General features: G+C 38.8%; 1 protein-coding gene across 1 annotated transcript in view; it reads right to left on the minus strand.

Moving 5' to 3' along the window:
- The window catches only part of AIM1 (absent in melanoma 1), a 293,695-nt gene that overhangs the window by 18,732 nt on the left and 262,887 nt on the right, over positions 1 to 12,076 (minus strand). The window contains exons 14-16 of the mRNA XM_006839959.1: positions 2,167 to 2,293; positions 1,839 to 1,871; positions 799 to 911 (exon numbers count right to left, since the gene is read on the minus strand). Coding sequence (XP_006840022.1) covers positions 799 to 911; positions 1,839 to 1,871; positions 2,167 to 2,293 — 273 coding nt within the window. The remainder of the gene's footprint in view (positions 1 to 798; positions 912 to 1,838; positions 1,872 to 2,166; positions 2,294 to 12,076) is intronic.

Below are 12,076 nucleotides of genomic sequence, written 5' to 3' on the forward strand. Positions count from 1 at the left end.
GAACTGCAAAGTCAGCAGTTCAAGTTCACCAGCCCCTCCTCGGAAATCCTACACAGGGTCGCTATGGGTCAGAACCAACTCTACGGCACTTAACAACAACAATTCTTATTATTGGACTCAATACTTCATCAGCTCTGCACAGACTGCTCCAGTGGTTTTCCAAGTCTTCAAGACCTCTAATAAAGCTGACGTAGATGAATTTTTCAGCACGGCACTTTGAATTCATTGCTCCTCCCCATCTTATGCTTCTAATAGCATCCAGCTAAACTAATAGGCTCAGGAGGGGTCTTCACAACCTGATCCCGCCCTCCCTGTCTAAACTCGTAGCTAGGGAGGGTGGTCTGCTCACTGCGTAGCAAGCACAGCAGGTCTACTCCAGTCATGCACGTCTCTTCATGCTCTTGTCATCTAGAATGTCTGTCCTACTACTATTTAGCTAGCAAAAAAAATCTTTGCAGGTACCATAGAGATTAATTGGAGTCTAGCTCTCTCTTTACAGATTATGGAACAGATCCAGAGAGTAAAATGATCAAAGTAAGACATCCAGCGAATTCACCCCTAGAGTTTGGTGTGAATCCAAAGAGGTTATCTTCAACTTCTCCAACCCACACTGAACTCCATGCCTTCTGACGATTTAGCACTTGTGCTGCAAAACAGACTATGGTGCAAATATAATCTTGTATTCGTTGGTGGTTTCATATAGTGTTAAGCTCCTAAGCGATATTACTAAATACGATTACTTACTGATGCCTCTATTCTATTTTCCCTCAGTGAGTACATTCTCTGCCAATCACTTACCTGCCTCCTATAACTCTACAAGACTTTGCAGAAAATGAATCATCAATATGATCTGTTGTTTCTTCAAAACTTTGGCTGCAACCTTGAAACTGTGGTTCTGAAAACAAGTGAATCTTTGAAAAGTAAACAGAAACACATAACATTATTTTCTTAAACACATAACTCATTCAGATTTTGAAACAATGACCCAAACATAACCTATTTGTTAACTCTCATAATAGTAAGCTGTTGTGAGTTTTTAAAATCCTTTAATTTTCTATTTACACATTAATGAACAACTAGAAACACGTTGGCTGAACCATTCATGATTGTTTAAATTCAGAGACATTAAAAGGCCATCCAACAATAGAAAGCCCATCCTTCTACAGAACACCGTGTTGTAATAATCAGTGAACATTTTAAAACTTTGTTGTGGCCAAAAGTAATTGTACATCATTAACAATAAACCATGCTTTGGAAACATGTAGTATAAGTGTTTCTCCCTTACAATGGATGGCATTTGCTGACTTACTGGAGTCTTTATTGGATGCAGACAGATTTGTCCATAAAGGAGGCTACAGTGAGTTTGTGTCTCTATAATTATGGCTGTCTGAACACTTCCATTAAAAGGCCTAATTCACATCTGTAACACTTCAGTTGATACAGAGAGTCAGCATTCAAAATGCTCAAGTGAGAGACCATTAAAAAAGTGTGTGTGTAATACAGACACAGAAGATATAAAAATTCATTATATGACTGAACACAATGACTATATGCTATTGTGTGAAATGTTGTTCTTAAATGTATGAATGTAAAATCTGATTCAATATAATGATACAAAATCAAGCTTTATGTAATTATAGCATTTTATAAGAATGCTTTCTTTTCAGTTTAAAGTAAACATAAGTTCTAGTTTTAAAATATAATTATGTTTTCATGTATTTAAGTAGGTAAAGCTAACAAAATATTTCAAATATCTGGCATTTTCTACATGAGATAATTAAATGCATTTGAAATGGAAAGGTCTCTAATTATATAAAATATATATTTTTTTAAGTTACCTGATTTCGTTTCCTTGAGCCAGTGAATGAATCCTAAAAATTGTTAAGGGGAAAAGAAAAGGAAATGAGTCAAGTATAATTTTGAACAAGTCTTTTCTTTCAGACCATCAATAATTTCTACTAAGCTCAGAATACTTTCAAAGCAATCAATATTTCATAACCATGAACATACAGTTAGGAAATCTACAATTCAGTTAAATATTCTCATAAAAAGTATAATTTCTGCAATGAAACAAAATATAATTGGTTGAGTGCAAAACTGATGCTCTGCCCTATAAACTTTCATTCAATTCACATTAAAAGTTTTAATATATATATAACTTCTTACCAAACATATGGGCTGAAGTGAAGAAATCTTACAATTTTTGCCTCCCCAGTCTTCAAAACTGGTATAAAAGCCTTTATCCAGAATATACTGTTCTCCTGTAAAGTCAGGATTCTCATAGGCTACCCATCTAAAGAAAAAAAAAAAAAAGCCTACTTTTTATAATTCATATTTTACATATAAAATAAAACGATCAAACACACTGCATCATGCAGATACTTTATCTGTTTTGCTAATCAGTAATCTTTAGTAATTTGTCCAGTTCTCTATTCCTCTTTCAGGAGCAAACTTATCTGTACATACAACAAATCAAAACTGTAAGCAAAGTATCTTTGCATGAACCTTTGGTGTTCTTGCTTTTCAAATCCTATTTGATAAATAGCTACAATGGGAACATCTGTCTGCTTCTAATTCTATTCAAAAGAAATTATTGAACTTTTAAGAAGAACTTATACTGTTCTGTTAACAAGCAAACAGCAAATCTTTTGATATCAATGTTAGAATATTTTGGCAGGAAGAGCTTACAGGAGGAAGCTGTGTCTACTATACAATGAACCACACAGGAAAAAGTTAACAGAAGAAATGCTTTTAAAAAAAAACGGAGTCAAAGTCATGTTTATTCAAACAAGTTCTAAAACGACACAATAATGTAATAAAATAGAAAAAAACTAATAGTAAAAACAACTCTCTTGTGGAATGTTTTCATTTATCTTTTAAGTGATCTGAATTCAGAGAGGAAAATCAAAATCAGCTCACTGATGCTATTTTCTATTCAAAGATGAAGTCTTTGGAGTAAAAAAACATTTTTCAATTCTGTTATGTTAGAAAGATGCTCAGTTTCTAACCCACTGCCATCAATTGGTTCTGACCCCATAAGACAGAGTAGAATTGGCCCATAGGATTCCCAAAGCTGTAAATCTTTACTGTAGTCCTGGTATGGCACTGTAGGATAATGTACTGGTCTGCAAGGTCAGTTTGAACCGCAAGGTCGGCAGTTCAAACCCATCAGCCCCTCTTCAGAAGCTCTATACAAGGTCACTATGAGGTAGAACCAATTCAACAGCACTTAACACCAACAATAAATCTTTACTGAACCAGACTGCCACATCCTTCTCCCTAAGCATGGCTGATAGGTTTGAACAACCAACCTTTTGGTTAGCAGTCAAGAGTTTAACCATGATGGCACCAGGACTCATTTAATTCACTGCTGGAATGACCCTCTGTAATTATACTATATATTGTTGTTGTTGTTGTTGTTAAGTGCCATCGAGTCGGGTCCGACCCATAGCGACCCTGTACAGGGTTTCCGAGGGTGTAAATCTTTACGGGAGTAGAAAGCCTCATCTTTCTCCCGCGGAGCGGCTGGTAGTTTCGAACCGCTGACCTTAAGGTTCGCAGCCCGATTCGTAACCACTACGCTACCAGAGCTCCTATATATATGCAATTTATTGTTTGATTTCTTAATTGCTGCTTCCATGGGCATTGATTGCAGATCCAAGTAATATGAAATTCTTCACAACTTCAGCGTTTTCTCCATTTATCATTGCATTCCTTATTGGTCCAGTGGTGAGTTCTGTTTTTGTGTTGAGACACAAACTAAAGGCTGCAATCTTTGATCTTCATCAGTAAATCCTTCAGTCCTCTTTCAGCAAGCAAAGTTGCATACTGTAGGTTGTTACTAAGTCTTCCTCTAATCCTGATGCATATTCTTCTTCATATAGTCCAGCATAGTAATTAAATAATTATGGTGAAACAACCCCAACATACACCTTTCCTGATGTTAAATCATGAAGTATCCCCTTGTTGTTTTAATGACTACCTCCTGCTCTAGGTACAGGTGCTGCATGAGCACAGTGAAATGTTCTGGAATTCTCATAGTTTTCTATGTTATACATAATTTGTGAAGATCCATACAGCCAACTGTCTTTTACTATCCGGCACCTTAAACATCTTTCAGCTTCTATCCATTACTGAATTCCAAAGCTGCGTCTACATTTTAGGTATGTGTTATAGCTGTTCCCCAGTCGATCAGTACTAAATTATGTCCAGTGATGCTATAACAGAAATACTACAGACAGATGGCTTTAACAAACAGGTATTTATTTCCTCACAGTTTAGGAGGCTAGAAGTCTGAAGTCAGGGTACCAGCTCTGGGGGAAGAGCCTGCCACTTCTGAGCTTCTGTTTCTGGGCAGTCCTCATGTGGATTGGTAGGTTTCATCCCTCATCTCTGCTTCTTCCACTTGCTTGTTAATCTCTTTTATATCTCAAAATGTTATTACTAAAATTGTTTGATAATTTCCACATTCTGTTAGATTGCCTTTCTTTGGGGTGGGCATGATTGATATCTCTTCCCCGTCAATTATCAAGCAGCTGTCTTCCAAATTTCTTGGCATACATAAGTGGGTTCTTCCAGCACTGTATTAGTTTGTTGAAACATCTCAATTGGTATTGGTATTGTGTCCATTTCTGCAGCCTTATTTCTCATCAATGTCTTCAGTGTAGCTTGGACTTCTTCCTTTGAAACCATTGGTTCTTGAGCATATGATACCTCCTGAAAAGGCTGAAATATCAGCCAATTCTTTTTGATATATAGTGAGTGACTCTTTTTATTCCATCTATCTTCTTTTGATGTTTCCTGTGTCATTCAATTTTTTGCCCATAGAGTATCTCAGTATCGCAACTCAAGGTTTGACTTTTTTCTTCAGTTCTTTGAGCTTGAGAAATACCAAGCATATTCTTCTCTTTTTTAATTGACTAAGTCCAGGTCTTTATACATTTCATGATAATACTTTATTATCAATCACCCTTTGGAATCCTCTGTTCAATTATTTTACTTCATCCTTACTTCCATTTGCTTTAGCTACTTTACATTCAAAAGCAAGTTGCCGAGTCTCTTATGACATTCATTTTACTCTTCCCCCTGATGCCCCACTTCCCCAGTCTTTTCAATGACCTTTTGCTTTCTTCATGTAAGAGGTACTTGATGTCATCCCACAATTACTCTGTTCTTCAGTCATTAGTGTTCAATGCCTCTAATCTTTTCTTGAAATGCTCTCTAAAATTGAAACTCTCTTGTGATATTCTCAAGGCTATACTTTGGCTCTTGTAGACATGTTTTCATTTTCTTCAGCTTTAGCCTGAACTTGCATATGAGAACTGATGGTCTGTTTCATAGTCAGACCCCAACTTTGTTCTTATTAATGATATTGAGCTTCTCCATCATCTTTTTCCACAGATGTAGTAAATTCCACTGTATAGTTACCATTTATGTTGTTGAAAAAGGGTATTTTCAATGAATGAGTTGTTGGTCTTACAAAATTCTATTATGTGATAAAGGGGTGAGTAGTTAATCTTACATCCCAGGAACAAAGGACCCTAGGACCATCAAGGGAAAAGAGCACGAGCAGAATGTGAGACCCTATCCAGAGAAGCAGCAACACCAGAGATGGAGGCAGAGATGATGACGCTGAGGACTCTAGATTCATGGAAAGAGAAAGGCTATGTACTGGTGGCCAGAATGTGCCCTTTGGTTGTTTAAATGATTATATATCCCTGAGTGTTTCTGTGTACAAAAAAAAAAAAAAAAAGAGGGAGCAGAGGCAAATACTGTTAACTACTGGTGCATGGAGGGGATTGTAATCATTGCAATGAAATGAAATACGATATGATAAGTGTTAAAACCAATGTTCTCCCATGTAAATGGTCAGTCAATTCACAATAAAAACTTTTTAAAAATCTTATTATGTGATATCTGCTGTCGTTGCTGTCACCAAGGCCATATTTTCGAACTACCAATCCTTCTTGTTTCCCATTTTCAGATTCCAATTATCAATGCACCTCTAATTATCAATGCATCTTTATGTATGTTTAATTTCAGATTGAGAGTTTGGTAAAAATCTTCTATTTCTTTTTCTTTGGCATTAGCGGTTGGTGCTTAAGTTTGAATAATAGTTGGTATTAAGTGGTTCTCCTTGCAGATATATGGATATTATCCTATCACAAACAGCATTTACTTCATGCTGTTGAGATATGAATGAGACACCATTCCTCTTCAGTTTGTCATATTAGGTCACATAATTGTTTGATTCAAAATGGCCAATACTAACCCATTTTAGCTCACTAATGCCAGAACACCTGGTGTGGCTCTGTAGGATCAGCACTGGACTATGAACCATGAGGTCAGCAGTTCAAACCTGCCAGCTGCTCCTTGGAGACCCTATACAGGGTTGCCATGAGTCAGAAATGACTCAACAGCACATAACAACAACAATGATAACAGTATCTAGGCTATCTATTGTTAAATGTTCCATTTCATTTTTACAACTTCCAATTTTCCCTGATTCAGACTTTACAATTTCATCTAATGCTGAATCATGCCACATCAACAAATGAAGATTCCAGAAGCTTTAGTCCACTCAAATCATTAAGGTTGATTCTACTTTGAATACTCAGAACTTTAGAAAATGCTTTCACATCTATTACCACATTTAATCTTCTAGAAAGATACTAATACTCCCATTTTAAAGGCTAGAAAATGTAGAGACATAAAAGTTAATTCTGAATTCATTTATTTATCCAGCCTACACTGATTAGTCATTTACCATGTACGAACAACTGGTTGGTTGGTTGATTGGTGATATGCCATGGAGTCGGTTCCGACTCTTAGCAACCCTGTACAGGGTTTCTGAGACTGTAAACCTTTACGGGAGCAGAAAGCCTCATCTTTCTCCCATGGAACAGCTAGTAGTTTTGAACTGCTAACCTTGAGGTTCGTAGCTCAATTCATAACCACTATACTACCAGAGCTCCTTAGACTGGCACTAAGAACATAAAAATGAAGATGGTAAAGTTCACAGATGGACAGACTGTAAGCTTCATGGGAATAGGGTCATATCTTAAGACGAAAGTTCACAGATGGACAAGAATCATCAAGGTAACATTTCGCACATATTTCATGGCCAGGAAATGATTGAACTATGCCTCCTGTGGCTCCCCAATCCAGGTTTTTGTTTTAAATCAAGCCCTTTTAGTTGTAATATCAAAATCTACTGTAATTATGAAGTTTCCTTTCACTTGCTATTCTAGTAAATACCTAAAATATACCATATACTTCAAAATTAGAATAGATTATGATGTTACTAACTAAAGGTCTTGATTTAATACAGAAATTCAAATGCTGTCATTACTAGGAAATGAAAAAGAGAAAAAGAACATTGCAAAAATCTCAAGTGAAAAACCGTTTGTGACGGTGTAGATCTGTAACTCACTTCTCACTGTCTGAATGAGGAAATGACTACAAGCAACAGGTATGGTCTAGTTCAGAAAACACTGCCCTTCTGCACCATCAAATCCTTATAAGCAAAGGTTTAAAAGTTGTTATTTTACATTGAGGACCTTGGCTGATGTAAATGGTGAGTTAATATACTCAGCTGCTATCTAAAAGGCTAGGGGTTCCTATCTACCCAGAGGCACTTTGGAAGAAAGGGCTGGCGATCTACTTCTGAAAGTAGATCAAACCTTATGGAACACAATTCTACTCTGGCTCAACAGCAAGTGGTTTTGGCCTTTAGGTCATTCTTTACACATTGTGAGATATGGAGTTAGGAGATCTGGTTCTAGCTGTGGCCCTGACATTAAGTTTCAGATGCCTTGGAAGAAGTCACGGGTCACTTAACCTTTGTGAAGTTTCAATCTCATTCATAAATAAGGAGGTTGGTCAAGACAGCAACACTCACATCATGTGAGATGGCACAGCACATGGGTGTGTGTGAACTGCCTCTGTCCACGCTGCCTTTGCCTGGTGCGGTGCAGTGTATGACTTGGCATGGCCCTTCCAGCCATAGTCTTTGCACTTCCTAGCCAATGACTGGCTATTGTTGTTAGGTGCTGTTACTATAGCAACCCTATGTACAACAGAACTAAACACTGTCCTATCCTAACTTCACAATTTTCCTATGCTTGAGCCCACTGTCGTAGCTACCTACCGCACCAAACTACGTGGTGGGTCTTCCTCTTTTTCAATGACTGAGTAGGTTTATGCAAACGTGAGGTATTGGTGGCCCATCAAAGGGAATGGACAGCTTGCTAATAATGTAAATAAAATTATGACACTTTTGTATGGGTTGTTGTTGTTGTTGTTAAGTGCCATCGAGTCGGTTCCGACCCATAGCGACCCTGAACAGGGTTTCCGAGGGTGTAAATCTTTACGGGAGTAGAAAGCCTCATCTTTCTTGGAACCATGCAAATAAGGTTTGTGGAATCCTAAAGTGGGGATTGGTCAGTTTTTCCATTTCACTGGGTTTAAAATGAGCCATTTCAGAGGCAGAAAGGGGGAATCTCACTGCCACCAAGAAAGAAGTTCCAGGAGGGAGCACCTCCTTTGGACCTAAGATCACTATGCTCAACTTCCTTGATCCAGGAGACTAAGAGCTACTACACCAGAGATGGTGACAGATGGCAAGGAGCAGGCGGCAGCCGAACTGGCATAAGGGAGTGTGGTGAGCTTCCTGGCCCACACAGTGAGAAAGTTGGGCTCGTTTGGACAGGAGGCTTGCTGCCAGAGTGGGATGCCTCTGGTCACTTTCAAGTAGAATGAGACTCACCAACCCACAGAATGAGAAAGTTGAGTGTCTTTGGGCAGGAGGTTTGCTGATGAAGCAGATGTCTCTGAACACTTATTAGTAGAGCTAAATGAGTTTTGTAACAGTTGCCCAAGCAGGGTGGGGGCCAGACTGAGGGGTCACGGACCATAGAAAAGCAAGCCTGTGGGCCCAGCTAAGGGGCCACTGACTCAGGTTCAAAGTACAATAAGTCTACCTCTTGTGACAATGTAATCTCCATCCTGATCCAAGAACTATATCCAGAGTGTTTCTGATCCTGAAATGTAGCCTGTTACTTCCCTAATACAGCCCATAACTCTCTGTGAGTTGTGTGTGATCAATGCAATGAATGGTAGAACCCAGCAGAGAAAGAGAGAGTGCTGTGGGAGGGATGGTTGGTGTCAGAATTGGTAAAAAGGTTGGAGGGTGGAGGCATGTCTGATCTCTGCCTCACAGAAATCAGCCTTGGGCTGATGCTGATAGTGATTCTCTCCCTTATGGAGTTAGAGGAGATCAGACTCCACCCCTGTGCCCGTTTTTTTGTTTAGTTTTTAACAGCTTGTCACACATTAGGAATGGAAGCAACCGCAACACAGAAGTGTGACGTGCTTCTCTATGTGGAGGGGTATCTATACATCCAGAAAATCTAAATCATATCACAAACTGTTCCTGGCAGGCTCAGGGTCTGTAACAAGTTAGGGGAGAACAGAGTTTGCTTAAAGGCCTTTTTGTTTGATTGTTTGAGTTTGAGGTTAGTGGAGACGTGGGCATGTCTACAAGGAGGGTAGAAAGTCAGTGAGCAGAGAGAGACTGAATACACAGTACTAAGTGAGCAAGCCCAGGAGATCTAACTTCTCCCCTGTCTTTTTTGTTTTTTCATAAACTAGCAAATATGAGTACTATATTTCCCTACAAAATGAAAAGAAATTATTTGTACGTAAACAGCCAACACACATTAGCTTATCTAAGTCACTGAAACAGGAAAACACTGTATTAAGGTATTACTTAACTTGACAGTAGTGTTATTTTCCTTCTAAAAGACAGCCTGCAAGGAATCATCCAGGTCAGAGATTCTCTGTCATCTAAAGTAGACATACACTTGGTATTCTTAAGAAGAAAAATTACTCACTGTCTTTGTTTAAATATATTCTGTACAGATGAATCACCACACGAGTATTAACAGGTTCTAGATTGGTGGAGTGGTGCTCAGAAGTTAAAGGAAGCACTGTAAACAAGCTCGTGTGTGGAGAGGAAAAAGTAAAAAGAATTTAAAGCAATTTTGTTTTGTTTTTTAACTGAACCCTAATATGCTTGGTTACAAAAAAATTTTAGCCAGGTTCTACTATTTGAGCAAAAACCCTATATGGGGTCGCTATGGATCGGAACCGACTCGACGGTATTTAACTACAACAACATAGCACAGAACTGGAAACTGATGAGTAGGGTTATTTCCTTTGATGTTGCAATAAGAAATGGAATGCAGTTCCTAAACCCTCAGCGGTTAGATTCATGAGCATCTTCCCGAAGCTTGTTTTCTGTTACAGAGCTAATAATCAGCTTACTCAACCCACTGTCACTGAGTTGGTTCTGACTCATAGCAACCTTAGAGAAGAGAGAACTGCCCTGGAGGATTCCCAAGGTTCTAATCTTCACCGAAGTGGACTACCACATCTTTCTCTCATGGAGCAGCTGGAGTGTTCCAAGTGCTGACCTTTTGGCTAGCAGCTGAGTGCTTTAGCTCTCAGGGGTCCTTAATAATAAGGCACGTGGTGGTGAGCTCACTGGGGGAGATTCCCACAAAAAAGAATTTCAAAAGGTTTTTTTTTCCATTATTATTATTTCCTCTGACTTTGAATTCCATCACTAAGAAATAAGGATTCAAACAAAAATGCTTATCTACCAAAAAGAATAAGGCCTGTAAGAAATAAGAAAGTCAAGAGAGACAAAGAGCCTGCAGCGCCACTTGGGGGGCAGCTGCAATGCCATTTTGTTGATCAGGAGCAGGGTCCTTCAAGGCCAATAAGAATCATTTTTGTATGAAACTATACACTAGTCTTCCTTTCTCAACTTGGGGCATCCAAAGTTCCCTGTCATTCAAGGGCCTGCTCAAGGACCACCTCTGCCACAAACTTTCCAGTGCCATGATTAGAAATTCACCTTTCCTGCCTATAGATTCCCAAAGCATTTAATTTCTTTTTTTTTTTTTTAAGCAATAATTACATTTTATAGAAATACTGTAGCTTCTGTGAGGACATAATGTAATGTTTTGCACAGTGTTGTTGTTGTTAAGTGCCATCAAGTTGATTCTAACTCAGCATTCCTATGTAGGGTTTCCAAGGAGTGGCTGGTGGGTTTGAACCACCAAACTTGTGGTTCAAACTGACCTTGTGATTCAGTGTTTATCCTATCATGCCATACTAGGACTCCTGAACAAATATTTGCTGAATGACCAGCTGAATGAAATATACTGAAACACCTGCCCCTAGTAAACCCAGAGGCCACCACCACTGGCTACAAAGAATTTACAAGGAAGTGATCTCTATGTGTGTGGGCACACACCTCCCTTCAACTTCCTCCCTCCTCCACCCAACACCCACAACTGTCACACCCAGGAAAAAAGTCAAAGCCAGGAAATGCAACTAGAAAGGACTAAAAATAGAATCATATACATGCATGCAATATTTTAGGTAAGAAACTGATTTCACATTAGTAAGGGCTGGGTAAAAGGAAAAGGGGATTGGCCCAGGTTCAGAGTATGATAATTCTGCCTCTTCCAACAACGTAATCTGCATAGTCTAAGGGAATTCTTCCTCCCACCCTTTTGCTTTCTCTCATAGGGTGGATGACTGGGCTCAGATGAATGGTGTCAAGAGGCATACGGTGAGTTCCAAAATGCATAATTATTTCACAAGACTACGCTGATACTTTTTTCTGAAGACTTAATTTTAAAGGCTATCTAAAACAACGCGAAACCACAACATCTCAGATGCCTCTGCCCTACCCTAATTTTTGTGGGCAGCCAACACTGATTCTAAAATGTTAGGGCTCCATAACACAACCATTTCCTACAAATGGAGGAGTTGCCAAGTAAAAAGGGGAGGCATGGAGTCACAGATGTCCCTCTGCCAAGATGGCACCACATCCAATGGCCTATACAAGACTCTGGTGAGCAGGCCTGATAGTAAAAACATATTGTGGACATGTCTCAAATATTCAGGGTTCCTGTGGGTGCAGCCTTGAAATACAACAAGGTGGAGGCTAGACTGATTCAAACAGTCTCAATTACTCATGACATCAAAAACATATCATATA

This window comes from Chrysochloris asiatica, unplaced genomic scaffold (genome assembly GCF_000296735.1).
Source record: "Chrysochloris asiatica unplaced genomic scaffold, ChrAsi1.0 scaffold00027, whole genome shotgun sequence".
Taxonomy (NCBI): Eukaryota; Metazoa; Chordata; class Mammalia; order Afrosoricida; family Chrysochloridae; genus Chrysochloris; species Chrysochloris asiatica.